Genomic DNA, 20,208 nt, shown 5'->3' on the forward strand with positions numbered 1-20,208 from the left:
TTAATTCACAGCTCCACTCAAAAGTGCACAGAAAAAATACGAACCCCCAAAGTTGTAGGGACAATAATTAGATAAGTATTTGCAAGCTTCTATAAAATATGCCAATGCATAGCGCATTGCTGCCTTATTGGTGTACCCCAAATTCTTTAGGTTGTTTGTTTTTTCTTTGCAGGTTTATCAGGAAGCTAAAGATCCGATGCAGAGACCCAGACATAGAGGACAAGAACAGGAGCAGAGACGAACCACTGCACCAGCCCAACGGGGGAACGCCGAACACAGTGTGATTCAGAGTTAACCGGAAGAACAAAGGTAGGTGCACCGGACGTGGAAGAGTAGGTCATACCGAGTAGAAAGCGAAAGCGCTCTTAAGCATTCTTAGGATCGTTTTAAGCCCACATAGCACCGCTCCCACTGCAGCCTACAGCAGAGGCGGAGCCTTCACGACCGCACAACCCGCCCCCTCCCCCCCAGAAACCTCTTGGAAGGCTCGGGATTCCATGAGTAGCACCTATGAAAGAGACCTAACAGACGAGAGGCATGTACACGACTGGCAGGCTCCCAGGTACGATCCTAAAGACCATACCCCTTTCAGTGAATCAAGTATTGCAATCTACGCCTCACCCTCCTGCTGTCCACAATTGCTCCCACCTCATATTCAAGCTCATTGTCGACTACCGCAGGAGCAGGTTGAACTGACAACCGCGTCTCGGTGACCACCGGCTTCAGTAAGGACACATGAAAAAACGGATGTACTCCAAGGTAGAAGGGAGATCAAGTTTCATGGTGGAGCATTCGCGTCAACAGCATTATACATAGTAATCTTGTCGGATGGCGATGGCCTCGAGGGGTATGTGTCGACAGGCTTCTCTGGTGAATCTGTTTCGAGGTCCTGTCACTTCTCACCACTGCTTTTGGTGTCCTGGAAGATTCCCTCATCCTCTGTATTCTCCTCATAGAAGAACATTAATTGTCTCTCTTCTTACAGCTTGGGGTTTTCCAGTGTTCTGAGGTCACCTTGCTTTTCTTCCCTGGAGTCTACAAAAGGGATATGGAATTCCATCATTGATGTGTTTGAACCCTAAAAAACAAAAACAAAAAGAGTAAAGGATTTGAGAGCTCGTTTTTCAGCATCAATGGGTTCTGCATGCCCACAGAGTCCTCCTTAGCCCTCTCAATTGCCTCTCAATGTCGAAGGTTTGTCTAAGAGACTACCAGCATTGGTGTCTTTTTAGGGACCCGTGGATTTCTTTTGGTTACAAATTCGTGTTGGTCGTTGAGTGTCTCGGCGTCGCAGTGATCTTATGCAGCTACAAGTCGTACGTCTTTGGCTCAGCCAGAGAATGTTTTTGGGCATTACTTGAGCAGATTTTCGAAGCACTCCCTCTTTGGGCTTCTTTGCCGGCTGGTTTCCTTCTACTTCAATGTCAGAGCCTTCCGACTGGGCCACTTCGGTGTCCTTAACAATATCATCCTCCTTGCTCAGTCGAAGGTCCCTCAGTGATGAGCTCCCTTTCTTTGGTGTGGAGGTCTTGCTTTTGCTTCTCTCAAGGTTTTCGGTCTGAACTTGGCACACTCTTCGCAGCTTTTTGAGCTGTGGTCTCTCGGCAGGCAGGGGTTGCAGAATTTGTGGTTGTCCTTCCTGGCAACCTTTCAGTGGCACTCAGTGCAGAATTTAAAGGGAACAGTTACCATTTTCCATGGCGATTCTCCCCTTTTATGCATTCTCTGACCAGCAGGATGCAGGAGGCCATGAAGTCCAGCAGCCTCAGAGTCATTTTGACCGAAACCCGGGATAGAGGCTGAAAGATCGGAATCATAGCCCAAATATCCCTGACTCGCTGCTCAGGAGGATAAACCCGAAACTGCATCGGGTCCAGAACCGCTCCGATGAAAAGGAGCTTCTGAGAGGGAATCAGGTGTGACTTTGATAGTGAACCCCAGCGGATGCAGGAGGTCCGCCGTAGTCTGGAGGAGAGAGAAGACTGTTTGGGGCGAGCCCGCCTTCAACAACCAGTCGTCGAGCTAGGGGGAAGACTGGAACTCCTGATCTTCGCAGATGAGCTGCAAACACAGCCATCACTTTCGTGAACATTCGAGGGTGTTGGTAAGGTCAAAGGGGAGCACGGTAAACTGAAAGTGCTTGTGGCCTACCGTGAACCGTCGGTAACGCCGGTGGGCTGGGGATGCGAACATAAGCGTCCTACAAGTCCAACTCTACCAACCAGTCTCACGGGTCGAGGGCAGACAGGACCTGAGTCAATGTCAACATTTTGAACTTCGCCTTCCAGAGGAAGCGGTTGACGTTCCTGAGATCCAAGATAGGAAGCAGGCCTTAATCCTTCTTGGGCAAAAGAAAATTTTGGGAATAGCAACCACAACCTACTTCTGGGGCAGGAACTTGCTCGATGACTCCCTTGGCCAAGAGAGCCGTAACTTCCTGCTGGAGAAGGACCAGGTGATCCTCCGAGATGTGATGGAATTGAGGTAGCATGGATGGAGGGGTAGTCTCGAAAGGGAGGGAGTAGCCCCTTCGGACTTTCTGCAAAACCCACCTGTCTGACGGGATGTTGAGCCAGTGGGGGAGGTGATGGTGAATCCTGCTGCCCACTGGCGATTGATGGACCTGAAAGGCTGGACTAGGAGGGTTTGAAGGCTGCTGCAGAGGGGGCACTGGTGCACTGGCCCACCCACTGGCCCCCTGACCGAGAGCAGTGGGATCCTCGTCCCTGGCCGCGCAGAGGCTGGGCAGCTTGCGCAGGCCTGTAGCTCTGGGCGGAACGTGGCGGGGCACCCCTTCCGTAGCCACGAAAGGGGCGAAAACCAGACTGCGCTGGGCAGGAGGTGGAAGCGAGGCCTAAGGATCTGGCCATAGCCCTAGAATCCTTTAAGCGATCAAGCGCGTTGTCTGCCTTGTCGCCAAACAGCCAACGGCCATAAAAGGGCATGCTCAAAAGCGTTGCTTGGACATCAACGAGAAGCCAGTGGACCTCAACCAGGTGTAGCGTCTCAGTGCTTCCGACGTGGAAATTGTCTTGCCCAGTGAGTTGGCGGTGTCCAGCACACACCAGATGGCAAACTTTGCTGCATCTCTCCCTTTAGCAACATCAAAGGAGAGCACGGCCTGGACCTCCTCCGGGCACTGTGGCAGCACCTGCGCAACTGTGACCCACACCAAGTGGGAGTAACGGCCCAATAGACATGCGGCGGTCAACGACAGCAGTCCCAAGCTGGAGGAAGAAAACATCTTCTCCCCAAAGTGGTCCAGCTTCTTGGATTCCCTATCAGGTGGTGCGTTAGGGAATGCGCCTTTGGACGTTGAGGCTTGGACTACCAAGCTCTGTGGGGTAGGATGCGAGGAGAGGAAAATGGGGTCGCCCAGGGCCGGGCGGTGGGAAATCATCCTGTCAATAGGAGACCCTGTGTTGGGCTTGGACCAAGTGCCTAAAAGGATGTCCGTAAGGGCCTCATTGAACGGCAGCAGGGGCTCCGAAGAGGCCGCTTCTGGCTGAGGCACCTAGCTCGGGAGGTTAGTCCTGACCGCCACCGTAGCAAACTCAAGGTTAAAGGCCTCGGCTGCCCTACGCAACACCACAACGTAAGACACACCCTCCTCCGTATCCACGGTAGGGGGAGAAAGCATGCTAAGGTCTGGGGAGGTGTCCAGACCACTGGTGTCACCTAACTCCTCTCTCCAGTCCGGTTCCTCTAACTGGTCTGCAAGAGGGTCCACAGACCCCTCCCTGTCCTCCTCGCCCTCTCCTGGTAGCCAATCAGGGTGGTAGGAAATATCAGGGGAGAACAGAGGTACAAAAGTACCGGTCGGCGCCGGTCCCGACGTCGGACGATGTTGGTCTGGCTCAGTGTCCTCAATGAGGGGGAGGCCGAGGCTGAATATGGCTGGGAACACAACTGGCGTCGGAGGCGGCGGGGTGTCATCACTGGATTTGGTGCCGGAAGAGGTGTTACGAGGATGATCTGGATGCAGGTCTGGTTCCTCGGGGCCCCTGCGGCCCCGGAGTCGAAGGCATCGAAGGCCTAGAGCCCCCAGCAGAGTCCGCGGGGCCCAAGGGCGCGCCGGTGGAGTCAGGCTGCCCGAAGATGGAATGCAAGGCTTCATAAAGGCTTCAAAGCTGGGCAGGGGTCGCTCCAGTTCCCAGAAAGGGAAGGAAGGCCGGAGTCGACCCAACAGGCTCTGTCCGCGGAGCCGGACGACTACCTTCCGCTTCCTACGTCGCGGCGGACGGGAAGAATGCGAAGAGCGACGTTGCTTCTTCGCCTTCTTCTTGTGCTTCGACTTACCTGAAGATGAAGACTTCGACGATGTGTGGTGGTGGCTCCGGGACCTCGAACTGCGGGGAGCAGACTGCCGGGCCTTGAGAAGCTTTCGGGACCGCTCCTGCAAAGACTTCGGGTTCATGGCCCGGCAGTCGGAGCACGACTTCGGTTCGTGGTCACGCTCCAGGCATCAAAGGCACACGAGGTGCGGGTCAGTAACAGACATCAATTTGTGACAGGAGTCACGAGCCTTGAAGCCGGTCCGACTTGACATACCTCTGTGCACCAGGAGTTAATCGACTCAAAAAGGGTGTTGACAAAAGTTGCAAAAACTGAGTAAAAAAGTGATTCGAGGTACTGCTCTCTCCGGATCTGCATTGGCTGTCGCGGAAAAAGAAAGAACGGACGTCAGCACACGAAGGCGACGTCTAAATAGATACCGCAACGTCATTCCGGCGACCACGACGCCAACGACGGAACGCGGAGTCGACTAACACCGCCACAATGCACAGGGGTACTACTGTAGAAAAAAAAATTCTCAGGATCCAGTCTGACGCCTGGGGTAATTCTAAGGCGAGGAATCCATATCTAATTGTCTCTTTCAGATTCCAACGTTCTAAGATGAACATCTCTAAAATACAGACCAGGGATACGACCTGGGCAACCACCGAAAGGGCCAAACGACAAGCTACTTACAACTATTACCAAACCGTTTACACATGGCACCAGATCCCTCAGACCCTGATAGAAGCTTATTCAAACAACTGCAACTGGGTCCCCATCGACATTTACCACGATAAACACCAAGATGCCCCATCACGCCTGCAGAGCTCCATCGGGCACTCAGGAAGCATGATGGCCTTACAAGAATCTTATACAGAGTCTTTTCTCTTTAGCTCCCAAGACCACATGTTTAATTCATTCAACCAGGACACTGGCCTCACACCTACTATGGACGCTGCTAAAATTACTCTTATCCCCAAGCCGGGCAAGGATCATACAATATGCTCATCATTCCACCCCATCGCTCTTGTAAACTGATGCCAAAATCTTCACGAAGATCTTGGCTAATTGGCTTGAACTGCATCTCCCAGGACCAGGTCGGATTCATTCGCAAATGGCAGGGTGCAGACAATATACATCGGATAGTTATTGCTGTGGGACGAGGCCCCGGTTCCATGACTATCCCTCCCAGTTGGTATGAACTGTGTCAGCATATTGCTTGTAAGCCGATCGATTGCGCATTTAGAACCTTGGTGGCATATGAGGACAAAAAAAAAAAAAATATATATATATATATATTCATCGGATAGCGCCACCTTGTTGAAAAGTCCCATTGTCACAATAACCCAGCATGTCTTCTTTCGCTAGACCCAGAGAAGGCCTTTGACAGGTTAAGCTGGACCTTCTTCTGCGCTGTCCTAGTCAAAATTGGACTTGGCCCAGGAATAATTGCCAAAATCATGGCATCCTACGTAGCCACAATTGCTTCCATCCGTCTGTTATCACCCCTGCTCTTCGCTTTGATAGTCTAATGCACAGCCATCACTATCCAGCATACTGCTGCCACTGCGCACATCACTTTCAGCGGTCCGTCCCATTAAATCAGTCTCTTCTGTTACTTACTCTCACACAATCTCATTACCTCCCTACCAGACGTGGTCCACTGCCTCACCGCCTTCAAGTCATTATCCACCTTTAAATTCAACATGACCAAATCTTATGCATTGAAGCTCACCAAACTCTGACAGGAGCGCTCATCTGACAATCCCTAGCCCCCTTCCAATGAGCATTGCACGTAATACGCTACATAGGCCTCAATTTAACTTCCACACTGCATTCCTGCATGCAAGCCAACTGGACAGAATACTGGTGATTCATCTAGGATGACCTCCATTGCTGGAAGACACTGCATATCTTGTGGCCGGATCGAAATAATTTTATAAAAATTAATATCCTCCCCAGAAATCTCTACCTCTTCCAAAACCCTGCCTACAGATATCCCCGCTGACAACATAATTCGCTTACAGCAGGACATACACACTTTTATCTGGGGAGGTAAAAGATCCAGTATGTCCAACTCTTTATTAATGCTGCCTAGAGACAGGGGAGGACTGGCCTGCCCTAACTTACACAAATACTAATAGGCGCCTCATATTCGATTTATCTCCGAATGTCGTTCTTGAAAGCGACAAACACTTGTTCCATATGGACCGTGCAGTGGCTTGTCATCCTTTGTGGGACTTAGCCTGGTTCCCTAAGCACACCCGCTTAGAAGCATATATATCGCTGCTCCAACCTGACCAGTCCTAGAGATTTTGGAGAAACTGATGGGCAAGAGGACTCAGTACCTTTCCGATCCCAACACGCAGATTTCCCGAAACCCGGACTTTACTCCAGCCCTTCAACCCCACCAGTGGCTTAACAAAACCTCACTGGGCCACCTTGCAAGGTAAGGTGAGGTGGCCCCCATTACCTAACTGCCTTGCTGCTTCTGAGTTTTTATTTGCTTGTAGCTGGCCAGCCCATGGGAGCCCCCTTTTAGGTGAACAGTGTGGGGGTGGGGGGGCCCCAGCTCTGCAGGGGCTGTGGGCTCCGTTATGCCCCTGAACCCCACATGTTCCTCTGGCAATCCAGTGAATGTAGAACCTTGCGTGACCTTCATAGGTGCCAATATTAAGCCTTTTGACCAATGCAAACTACACTTTAAGGTTCCTGAAACAACCCAGCTGATATACTGTCAACTGGGCATTTCATCCAGTCAATGCTTATGGAGCCAAACAGACCTACCCGCCCTTTGTGAAACTAGTCCTGCCCTTTGAGAAACTAGTCAGTTCCTCCGATGGGTCCAAAGGTCTCATATCTAAACCTTACCAAGTCCTCCAACACTCCGTACCTCACAGCACCCACCCATACCAAACGCAATGGCAGTCTAGACCCTCTGAAGGCATCTTACAAAAACAATGGAAAACACACATACAACATATCTAAGACACACTAAAGTATACCCCAACGAGAGAGAGCTTATTAAATCATGGCACAATGGTACCAGACTGACTCGCATGCATGCCATCTTCCTCACGCCCTCTGTCCTCTGCTGGAGATGTGGAGTAGAGCCAGGAAACTTCCGTCACATCTGGTGGTCTTGCTCTCTATTCACACACTCGAAGGAGATCCTTGCGCATATAAAAGGCACTATAGGATTCCCATTCTCTGCCTTCTACGCTATGGGAGTTTTAGATATACAACCTCTGGCCCTCGAGGCTAAGACGCATGCAGACTGGCAGATTATTAATCATGTTAGGTGCTGCGAAACAGCTCCTAGCCCACACCTGGAAGAAACTCACGGCCCCTTTGGTTTACACGTCTCTGGCATGTTATGGCAATGGACCAATTATACCACAAGCTGGCCCACAATGATAAAAAATTCCCACTTATCTGGCAGCTATTACTTGACTACCTCTCGAACTGAGCATACCTGCTTCACCCCACCCAAGCTCAAAGCACTGCAACTCTGACTAAAGAACTCGCCTGTCGACGTGACTGTGGTTATTGCGCTGGAAACTCACCCTCCAACACCCCCCCGCCCCAAAAGGTCCCGATTTATGCAGTAGTATGGGCCTGGGACTCCCTGGAAGGCAGTATGATCTGATACTTGCTGCAATTTCTTTTAATTGTTAGTTATTTTGTGACATGTATGCCTGCCATTTGATCACATCAGTTAGGTGCTCAACACCCGGCTGAAGCTATTACGATATTGTTAAATCCCCATCATATTGATTTCCAATGTACCAATGTGCCATGCTATATGTAAGCATTGTGGGCTTGAACCTGAAACCATGTCTTGTTTTGTTTTATGAAAAACATTTAATAAATAAATTTCAAGAAACAAAAAAAGTCTCGTCATTTTTCAGTTCGGAGTGGATGTCACTGTGCTAATCCTATGCTTAAAGACTGCAATAAAAATGTCAAAAGCTTTGTCACTTTCTAGCTCAGCGTGGATTGCACTGTGTTAATCCTTCATTTAAATATAAATATATATGCACACATGCATACTAAGTCAGATTTAAAATTTCAAGAACATTTTTAGGTCAAGCCCGTAGCAGCGCACATGCGCTGCTCTGACGAGACTTTATGTAAACAGTAAAAGGACTTTGGAAAGCTCACCACACGCTTGTGTGGTTTGTTTTCATTCAGAGGCTATCCGCCTTTGCGTGCGACAGCACGCAATTGGGCAAAGGCGGGTGCATGTCCCGCCTTTGCTCCGCCCACGGCCTATTGCTTGCGGTTACCTGCACGGGCCACATCTGTTTTCATTTATCGCGCACAGATGCATGCGCAGTGATTGAAAACAGAAAGCTCGCTGTGGCGCGCACGTGCGCACCACTCGCGTGCTTGTTCTGATGTGAACTTGTGACTCGAGCCCTCTCTAGCATTTCTCTGCAACTGAAAAACATACTGGACCATGTGCACCCCTAGACTATCTTAAAAGCACTTTTTTGGAAACCCCTTGTCTTTGAGTGCGGAAAACATGATCTTCTAACTGTGCGGGGAATCTCCGGCTGCTCACTGCAAGGAAGGCTGTAAAGGGGATTGTTGATTTAAGGACAATAGGCGCTGGCAAGAGCAGGGCTGGACTGAAGGCTGCTTTTCCTCCAGGGAGTGAATTTTTAGTTGCTAATGCGTGATGAAATTGAAGGTCTATTTAAGTGCGTGCTAAAACTTACCACCGCCTTTTATTTTTCTACTGTAATGCTCTGATCTTTTTGGCCACCTATCAGTCATTGAGGCATGCAGTTATAAATTATTTGCAGCCCCTGCTAAATATCGTATCTCTGGCTAAACGAAAAGGGCAGTCCACCCACCGAAAGTAAAAACATTCCCAGTGATGGGCTCTTTGAAGCCTCTAAGCCTGTGCAGATCATAGACCACGCCCCTCGTGCAGGAGTGGTTTGGTTTGTCTGACTTTGGACACATTTCTGATTGGTCATGTATTGAGGCGATCTGATTGCCTTCTTTTGTACCCACCTCTTTGATCTTCTGTCTCCCGTATTCTCTCCCAGATGCAGTCACGTGCCGCTGTCAACTGCGGGCCATATAAACATTCCAGTGCTTGAAAACGTCACATGTTAATCTTCACTGGTGCTCAGTTTGACAGCAGATTCGTGTTCCTGTAGTGTGCGGATTTTCATCTGTCCAGTCATTCTTCTATCCTGCCCTCAGTCTTTGCAGGGGAGTGCGGTTTTACTTCCGTTGTGGGTGTGAACCATGTTTCTCACCTGCGCTGCACCGCAGTGCTATCCTGGTGTTTTAAGTTCACTTTTTATGCGGTCAGACTCGCAGATCGGGTTTTCAGAACTGCTGGTGGTAACTAGTTTGCAGACTCTACTTCATTTGTTTGTCTGTGATTGAGCGATATCACACAGCGCTTCTATGTAGGTTCGTGATTCTTCCCTCTCATTTGGATGGCTTTGCAAGTTTTGGTTTATTTTGTGACTTTAAAGAGGTTTGGTTTGGCCGTCTGGCTCCTAGATATTTGCTTGTCTGTTGGTAGTGCTGTATCATAGGTTGGTGGCAAAGTGAATCATGGCCTATCGTGATTTTGTAGAAGAAGAACATTTTGCGGAGTTCAAACAAATTTAGCGATGGAAGGATGCAAGCCAACCAGTCAGAACACAGAGGGAAATGCTTCTAGCGGGGCATACACATGGATAGTGAGGAAAAGTGTTACAGTGGGAGCAGGGAAGGAAGAAAGACAAAGCAATCCAATCATGAGCAACAGGCTGACCCAAAGCCCTCGGTTTTGAAGGCAGTAAGGCTTGCCAGCAGGTGGTTAAAGCAGTCTGAGCCCAACCCTAACAAGCATTGGCATGGCCAATAGGTCTCGCTTTTGGGACTTCATAAGTATTTATTTATGCAGCACAATATCCTTGGTGCAACAACAACTGTTGCACGGCTAAACACTTATAAGGTCCCAAAGGCGAGACCTATTGGCTATGCCAATGCTTGTTAACACTTGTGACCCTGTCAATTTCATCTGTAGCCCAATGTGTACATCCCTTAAAATTCACTTCTAGAGAAGTCACTGATGAGAACTTCAAAGTGTGTAATTCTTTAGGAGCCTTTTTTATTTTTTATTTTAAATACCCACTGACTCTTACTATTATGCCCATAGAGGCAAGGTGTCTTCGGACAGCTTTAAGAGATCTTCAAATGTATAATGCAACCCAATACTGGATGCTATTCAGCCAATGAAAACGCATGGAAATACACCTTTCACGCATGGTATATACCACCTTATTGCAAGATAGTATATATGCTTTTCTTATCCGTGCTCCATTTGGTTTCCTTACATTTATCCTTGGTTAAGAGCCATATTTCAGTATTTGGTCAAATGTTACTTTGAACATAAAATAAAAGGAGGTAGCCAAATGGATGGCGCTCTCTTGCCTAAAACTCAATAGGGACAAAACGGAGTTTATGCTCCTCGGTAACTCGCCAACATTCAACTCAGAGCTGCTTTGGCCTAACTGTCTTGGCCCTGCCCCGGAACCAAAAAAACAGATTAAAAGTCTGGGAATATGGCTGGATCGCTCCCTGAGTTTTGATTATCAGGCAGCAAAATTATCTGCCACGTGTTATGGCCTACTGAGTATGCTACGCAAAATACTCCATCTCCTCCCGTTCCTGGCAAGAAGAATAACGGTCCAGGCTCTTATCCTATCTTACCTGGACTATGGGAATGCCCTCTATTTAGGACCCCCCCAAGCAACAATCTCCAAGCTCCAGTTCCTCCAAAATCGCGCAGCTCGTCTGCTCCTCCAGATCCCCTACCGGCAATCTGCAAGGCCTGCATGGAGGAGCCTTCATTGGTTCATATCAGGGAGAGAATAAAATGTAAGGCTATGTGTATCACACATAAGTCCTTCTTGGGGAGTGTACCGACTATCAGTCCATCCATGATCACCACCTACCACCCAAGCAGAAACCTCCGCTCAGCCTCCCTCTCTCTCGCCATGCTCCCAAAAATAAAGAGAGCTAGATGCAGCGGGCGTTCCTTCTCTTACAACTCTGCTAAATTATGGAACGCGCCCTCCCTCCCCACATACGGGTGGAGCCCAACCTGATGTCCTTCCGGAAATTCCTCAAAACCTGGTTTTTCCAAAATTCCACTTAATCATGAGCTCTTTCGGACCGCGACTAACATCAGCGCTGGGATGCCTCAGGGTAGCCATGCGCTATATAAATGCTTTTTCATTTATTCATGAATTCATGTCTGTTGCAAAAATAATGTCAAATGCAAATATATTTAATGACAAAAACTAGTGAAAACAAATGAAGTTGCCTAATTTGTTTTGATGCCTTATTTACAAAAAGGGAAGAAATCTGCTTCATGACTCACTCACTTTTTCTTGTATGTTTTTTCATAAGACGGCTGATCCAATAAATCGTCGTCTTCTGGCTCCTCTGGAACAGTGCAATCTCTGTTTAAAAAAATAAAGCAAACCGCTCATTGTGAAAATCATTCAGAGTGAATTGAAAACATTCAGACTGCACTGTGATCATCTGAACGCCATTTTACCTGAACTCTGGGTCGGGATTCATATGGCAATACCACTTTTCTGGCAGTTGGTCCATTCCATCTGGAAGCTTTCTCCATCGTAGGCAAGAATCGCACTGAACCCATTGTTGGTCTGGCCGTTTCCTGAAACCGAAATTAATGAAATGTTACCATTAATATTTTCTCTCATACTTGGATTGGCTTAATTCAAAGCGTTCTCACGATAGCTATACCAAACTACATTACTATAGGACAATCTACTCGGTATGCAAAAGGATTGCTGAGAATGTAACTACTGAAATGGGCATGAGAAACATCTAAGATTAATTATTAATATTATTTGTTGAGTAATTCCTCTACAATGAGTGCTTGTGTTTTTAAATGTGTACTAAAGTAGAGGAGGAAAGCTTCATGTGCAATATGTACTGTCCTATGCCTTTGACCCCGCTCACTCTCCACCCATTTATTTTTAGAGTAGATTATCTCCTCCCTCATATCCCAGGTCTACTCACTCGTTAACTGCACTGGACCGATTCTTTTGTTGCAATTCTCAAAGTATAGGATATTTACCTTCAATAACATTGTTACTATGCACACTCTAACTAAAAAATTAAAAATTACTTTTATTTGATTTAGTTTAAATCATAAAAGGGTGGCACATCCACCTATATGCACAAAGTACAAGAGCAATTATATCAATGCATTAATTAACATGAATCTCATTAAAATTTACATTAAAACAAGTTAAAAAGGATAGAAATGGCCTGGTGATCTAAAAGAAGACTAGTACCGTTGATCGAATCCGTAATTTTTCAAGGATAAAGTGCTTGGTGCTGTAAACTAATAGAATGCGAGGAAAAAAAAAGAAAAAACCAAATGTTCATTGGCACTTTATCTAAGATGGAGACTAGTACCGTAGGTCATTTCCTGTTGTTTCGCCAAGGTGAAGTGTGTGGGCCTGTTACTAAGTGGACTTCTCTAAGGTGCCCTCTGAGTGCACGTTTCAATAAATTCACTACTGGCATCAGTAGGGATTTATTAAGGCAAGGTGTTTGATACCAAACCCCCTTGGATTCATTGAAGCAATTATGTAGCTAAGGAGTTCGTAATGATCAGTGCCCAGTACATGTACTTAAAATGGCTTCCCTATTCACTTGTACTATCTAACAATTGAACTAGAGCGCACAGGGGCATGTCTGCTCACCCAGATATGTCCTCACATGTAATATAATGCACCCAGACCTGCTGTAGGGGTGACTTACATATTTTTCATGCAATGTCTGTGGGCATGGCACACAGGGTTTCTGCCATGTCATGTTTTCACATTTGTTTGCACCAGTTCATGCAGCCTGCAATGGCAGTCTGCATGCGTTTGGTGGTGGGACCCTTAGGGTGGCACATTACATGCTGCAGCCCTTAGTGACCCTCTCCAGTACCCCTGCCCTAGGTACCAGGAGTACCATTTACTAGGAATTTAAAGAGGTGCTAAAGGTCTTGCCAACTGGGGACCAACTGAACAGTTACCTTGTTTTGGAGAAAGAGCACTGGCACTAGGGACCTGGTTAGCAGGAACCCAAAGCAAGTCAGTCGAAATTGCATCAAATACCAGGCATAAAGCGGGGATGACCAAGTCAAAAAGGAACACTTTCCTACAGATGTCCATAGCGCTGATAGGCAGATGTACAAAAAAGGATCACCCCACGCAACAGCTGTAGTTATGGCCTCTGTCCTGGTGGAATCAGCCCCAAGTCTTACAGGAGGATCCTTTTCGGCCAAGGCATAATGGTTTGATGTAAAGAACAATCCATCACAATAAGGTTTATTTTTGGATCAGCTTTCCTTTCTTAGCACCAGAGAATGCAGTTACTTAACTGTACACTGTGGTTCTCCAATATTGATATTTTTTATTGTTTCACATGTTTGAATCTTCCCGTCGTCATGGTGGGATTCCAACGGTAACAGTAAAATAGCAGTATAATAGCTTAAAGGATAATCTCCCTTGAAAAATCAATAGCATTTAGTAACCAGTTAAACTCATTAAAGAACATCCAAAATCCAGCCAATCACATCACAGACCCAGAGTATCCATCCCCTGCAAGGCAACCATACCTCAGATTTCGAGCACAAGAGTAGTTAGTAAAATAACAGAGGTATGGAAGGTGAACCTGTAAGGGGAGGACGGAGGGCCGCATGTTAACCTATAAAAGATATCAATACTGGAGAACCACAGTGTACAGGTATTGTACATTTTATAGATTCATATGCTTGAATCAGACTAGTAAGCAGTACATAATGGATAAAGGAAGTGGGAAAAACAGGTGAACCGTCCCACCATGCGACCATAGTATGATAACGAGAATCGCAAACAAATAACATAACCTCTGCAGAAATATATATATATATATATATACACACACATACACATATCTATCATCTGTCAAAACCTCAAGAGAAGAACAAACTCCGAACAGCGGTATAGGCAAGAAGTAATAATAATAATAAAAAACTCTTACTAAACCGCAATAAAATGAGGTCTACCTTAAGCGACGTAGGACCGCTTGACCAACAGCAATATCTGTCTTCCACAAGGTATCCAGGCAGTAGTGCCTTGTGTAGGTATGGACGTTTGTCCATGTTGCCACCCTGCAGAGGTCGGGTAGAGACACTCTGGCCAAAGGGCCCAGGACATTGCCATCTTCCTATTGGAATGGGCAGTTACTTTATACATTAGCGGACGTCCCGCTCTTTCATGACAGTACACTATAGCAGAAGAAACCCAACGTGCAATAGAAGCTCTAGTCAAAGCCTGACCCTTCCTAGGGCAGAGAAGGCGATGAGGAGTTGGGTAGATTTACGAAAAGGTCTTGTCCTTTGAAGGTAAAACTTCAAGCATCGTTTGATGTCCAGAGAATCGAGAGCTCTCTCCGATGGTGTAAACGGAGCAGGAAAAAATGAAGGCACAACTACATGTTCATTCAGGTGAAACGTGGTAGGTACCATAGGGATGAACAAAGGATTAGTGCGTACCATCACTCTGTCCTGCTGAAATTGTACCTTAATACCTACCGATTTCATCATGGATCTACTCCAAGTTGCTTTAGAAAATAACTATTTTCTTTATCGCGACACTTTCTACATCCAAATTAAGGGCGTCTCTATGGGTGCCTGCTTCGCTCCTAATTTTGCCATCCTTTTCGTCTACAACCTGGAAATGACTCATATTCTCAGCACCCAAAACCCTTTCATTCATCACATCTCTCTCTGGCGACGCTACATCGATGATGTCCTCCTCCTTTGGAAAGGGCATGCCTAAACCCTTGAGGATTTCATCCAATGGATTAATCAATATCAGACACATCTTACATTCACCCACGAATCTAGACCTAATGACCTGCCTTTCCTGGATGTCATAATACACCCAGACGATGACAAAATTGGCACATGTATATACAGAAAACCTACTGAAAGAAATACTCTGCTCCAATACTCAAGCTATCACCCGCGCGGCCTCCGAGATGGCCTTCCCTATGGCCAATTCCTACGCATCCGCAGAAACTGTAAATGGCGCAAAGACTACTTCAGAGAATCAGACATCTTAATCCAAAAACTCTGAGACAGAGGCTATCCCAAACGTCTCGTGACAAAAGCCCGCAAAAGAGCCTGGTATTGCCATTGAGAACATCTTCTAACGCCACAACCTAAAAAAACCATGACTAGAATTCCATTGGTCTCCAAATTTAGTCCTTGCAGCAACAAAGTCAGCAAAATCATCAAACACAATTGGAAATAACTACGACCATTCAAAACATTTGAGGAGACCCCGCTTTTTTCTTACCAACGAGGCAGCAATCTTGCCACTCATTTGGTACATGCCATTACATGGCCCACTGAAGCCCCCCAAAAAAACACCATTACATCCACTTGGGGCCTACCTCCTGCCTTCGTACACTACAAATGCCAAGCATGTGTTGTTTGTGACCTTACAGTCCAAATACCAAAGAGTTCAAAACCAACAACCAAATTTACAAACTCAAGACGCACACCAACTGTAGGTCTCAAAACGTCATTTCTGCCATCCGCTGTCCTTGCGACCTCATTTACATCGGACAAACCACCCAAATGGTCAAACAAAGGATAATCCAACACAAAAGTAGAATCCACTGCAAGGTCCTTACAGCACCCCTGGTTGCTCATTACATCCAAAAAAAACACTGCGAAACAGACATCTCTTGGCAAGTGATAGAGCAACCCACACTACCAATGAGAGGGGGTGATATGAAGGCACTCCTTAACAAATGTGAATGCAAATGGATCACTACTTGCAACTCTGTGCACACAGGCCTCAACACTATTGATGAATGGAATAGCACCATTCTACTCTGATTCTCCTATTCCCTTGCCTCTCTCCCTCATACTGCAATCCATGTTTTATATTTTACTCTGAGATCCCTCTGAACCACTGCTGTGATATGTGTCCTGTTTTTAATTATAACCCTCCCCACTATTTCCATCCTGTATTCACAAACCCCCCCTTCCTTTCCTCCTCCACCCCCTCCTCCTCCCACCCGACCTGCCGCTCTCGCGTTACCCCGCATGAGACATGCTTCCTTTCGTATGCCCATTTCACACCCCACTATAGTGGTTTATATTTCATTATTTGATATCCTCCTCATTTCTCTTCTCTCGTCTCCTTTCTCGGTCTCTCCCGTTTTCTAGTCCTTTTTCCACGACCATCGCCTCGTCTCTTAGCCCCGCCCCCTTTGCACCGCGCTCACCTGATCCCTCACGTGATGGTCCAATTTTTACTCCCCATTGGTGGTTCACTGGCTACCGATTCAAACGCCGAACGAGGAGCTGCATCTCCAACGCCCTCGCTGCCAACCAGGATTCCGTCAACCCTGCTACTTAGTAAGTCTCCCGATACCGCCACTCTCCTCTCCTTTCCGTCCCGCTCTATTACTCCCGCTGACCTTCTATGTTTTTCTCTCAAGGGATTATCCACCGATTAACACTACGGACCCCCGAGGATTTTTTCACCTCCTTTCCAGCCGATGTTCTACCCCTGACATGGTAGTTTTTCACAGACCGCTCGATCATCGATGAGATCGTTCCTACCAAATTGGATTACTGATGCTTCCTTCGCCTCTCCTCCCAGGTATTCCCAGCGATGCACTTTCCCCCTCATTTTGCCACTCTCTTATCCCCGCTTTTTCTGATTCCCTTTCCCCCTTTTTCCAGATTTGTTCTAATTGACGCGATCCACCCCTTGCTGGCACATCCAGATCTCGTTTTTGCCAATACAGGTATTTACTTCTATGACCCTCTGCCAATTTGTGACCTTAGCACACCGCCCGTTTTAGGCCCCTGCCTGCTCCCTTTTTCTCTTTCACCCTGCTTGCTCCCCTCCCCGGTCCCTGTGCTTTTCACCTGATTTGTTCCATGGTACGTGTTCCACCCCAGGCTGACCCATGCGGATCTCGCTGTAATTATTTCCCAATTATTCTTGTCCTCTCGCCCCAGTTTTTCCACTCCTCCTTCTCTCCCACGGCCCTCCGCCATCTCCTTTACACGACCCTTTGCCTCGTTCCCCTCCTTTCACGATCCCGGACACCTACGTTCTTTCCTCTACCCCTATCACTCCCCAATCTTCTGTTTGTTCTCTCCCCCCCACCCCTCCGCAAGCACAAGCATCATCCGTTTGTGCTGCGGTCTTGCACCTCTTTGATCCTGGCGCCCTCTCCCTTCCCAGTACTGCCGATATTTTCCCCTTTTCCCCGCCTCTGTCTCCAGGTCCAGCGCTCCTTAGCTACCTGCTGCTTCCCGCGCCACACGTGCTCCCCCTTACCCCCTCCTTTTCCTTTTTTGCCCCCTTGTACAGCACCGTCTTTTAACTCAACAACCTGGTCCTGAAGATGATCCTGAATCAGAGGATCGAAACGCCATCGACCGTTCAGCGCAAATAATAGCGCATTGTCTCTATTGTGTTTCTTCCTAAATGATTTCCTTTAGTGCAAATACTTATTTCATTCACTACTTGAACCATAATACACTCACTGTATATATTCGGTCACTATTGTTTTGTTGCGCCTTTTTCCGCTGATTCCACAATTTTCACTTGCGTCGCCACTTTGTGTGTCACTTACACATTTAGCACCAAGTCCAATTCGGGCTGTGTTCACTTGCAATTGTTGCCTACAGTGCTGCTACAACCGTAATTTGCCTTAATTCATTCTTATGAATATAAACATTTGATGCCTAGTGCATTTTTCAAATAGATTTCTTGCCTGAGTCTCCCTTTCTCTTCCTTGCTAATGTCATGTACATGCATTTATAATCGTCCTGTTTAATCATACCAGTTGAGAACTGTTGTCCTTTATTTCTCATACCTACCCACATCTCAACGTGGTATATGGGTTACACTCCTGTTGATATATATACGAAATTGTAGGTATGGCTCAGTTGCCGTGAAAGCCTGAATTTCGCCAATACGTCTAGCAGACGGGATGGCTAAGAGAAAAGCCACCTTCCAAGAGAGGCATTTCACATCAAACTTGTGAATTGGTTCAAAAGGTGATTTCATGAGATGAGACAAAATGTTCAATTGCCAGAGCACTGGAGGAGGTCAAACTGGCAGTAAGGCTCTAAAAAAGGCTCTAAAAAGACCTTTCATAAATTCTTTCACTAGACTGCAGGATCACAGGGACAACTGATTTTAACGACTCCTATACCTTGAAATTGCAGACAAATGAAATTTAATCGAAGAGTGGGAAAGGCCAGCCTTGGCCAGAGATAAGAGATACGGCAAAAAATCCAGAGAAGAGAGTGGATGTCAAGAGTGTTTTGTACACCAGGAGCAGTATCTTTTCCATTTGGCCAAGTAACACTTAACAGTGGAGGGAGCACGGGCCTTGTTAAGTATGGAACGGCACTCCTCAGAGATCGCTAAGCCACCAAACTCCACGTGGTGAGGAGCCAGGCCGACAAGTGAAGAGAGTGAATCTGTAAATGAACCACTTGGTCTTGGTCCATGAAAAGCAGGCGTTCCGAAGGATGAATAGTATTGGAGAAGCCTCCGATAGGCAAAACAGTTCTGTGAACCAGAAATGCCTTGCTCACGGCGGGGCAATAAGAATGATGTGGCAAGGCTCCCGTTTAATCTTTTGTAGAACTTTTGGTATTAGTGGGAATGGAGGGAAAATGTAAGCAAACGCCCTTGCCGAGGAATAATGGAAGGCATTCCCCAGAGAACCTGGCTGAGGAAATCTGCTGGCGTAGAATTTGCATTTTTTGTTGAGTGATGTAGCGAACAGATCCAGGGTTCGAAATCCCCAACACTGAAATATTATTCCCAGCTGAACGGCATCCATCTCCCATTCGGGACTCTGCTTGGTGTCTCTGTTGAGCGCATCGGCCCATTCGTTTAACACCCCTGGAACGTGTTGGACTTGTAACAAAATATTGTGGTGAATGACCCAATTCCAAATTTGCTGCGCCAGACTTGAGAGCCGGAAATCTCGGGTTTCTGCAGATAGAACATGGTGGTTGTGTTGTCTGTGTGGACGAGAATCGACTAACCCTTTATCCTTGGTAGGAAGGAACAGAGCCCTAGGAAGACTGCTTTCAGCTCCAACAGGTTTATGTGGCAGAGACTCCTGGTCCGACCACCTCCCTTGGACCAGACGTTCCTGGAGGTGGGCTCTCCATCCTTCCATGGAAGCATCTGTTGTCATTATCATCAAAGGTTTTGCTGGTTGGAAAGATAGGCCTTGTGAGAGATTGCTTCTTAATGTCCACCAGGACATGGCCCTGATCATCTATGGCGTGATTGCACAGTGTCGTCGAAGGAGCCTCAAGCTTGGATCCATTGGGAGTCGAGGAACTCCTGAAGAGGTTTCATAAGCAAGACAGTGAGGAATCAACAGGATGCAAGATGACATCGTCAACGTTGATTTGTAAATCCTCACAGAAACGCACCTTTTTGAGGAAAGGGACTGAACCATCCTTTGAAGACGAGAAATTCTTTCGTCTGTGGGAAAAGCCATTGAGCGGCTGGTATCTAATATTGCTCCCAGAAACACCAGAGACTTGGAGGGGAGGAGCGAAGACTTTTCTCTGCTGAGATTGAGACCCAGAGAGTGAAAAAGGCAAAGACAGGCGCTCGTGGACTCCCTTTCACTCTGAAAGGTTGGGGCCTTGACCAACCAGTCATCCAGGTAGGGTCTGGTGGCCGGAACGCCAGAGATAGGCTGCCACAGGCGCCAAACACTTGGTGAAAACCCCGGGTGCTAACTTTAGCCCGAAAGGTAGCACATCTTGAATTGGTAGTGGCACCCTGCCACCTGGAACCTGAGCAAACAACAGTGCTTTGGATG

At 47.2% G+C, this 20,208-nt stretch overlaps 1 protein-coding gene across 1 annotated transcript in view; it reads right to left on the minus strand.

Annotated features, from left to right (window-relative positions):
• The window catches only part of MORC3 (MORC family CW-type zinc finger 3), a 684,179-nt gene that overhangs the window by 246,295 nt on the left and 417,676 nt on the right, over positions 1–20,208 (minus strand). The window contains exons 11-12 of the mRNA XM_085621291.1: positions 11,858–11,980; positions 11,682–11,759 (exon numbers count right to left, since the gene is read on the minus strand). Coding sequence (XP_085477417.1) covers positions 11,682–11,759; positions 11,858–11,980 — 201 coding nt within the window. The remainder of the gene's footprint in view (positions 1–11,681; positions 11,760–11,857; positions 11,981–20,208) is intronic.

Source organism: Triturus cristatus, chromosome 8 (assembly GCF_964204655.1).
Source record: "Triturus cristatus chromosome 8, aTriCri1.1, whole genome shotgun sequence".
Lineage (NCBI taxonomy): Eukaryota > Metazoa > Chordata > Amphibia > Caudata > Salamandridae > Triturus > Triturus cristatus.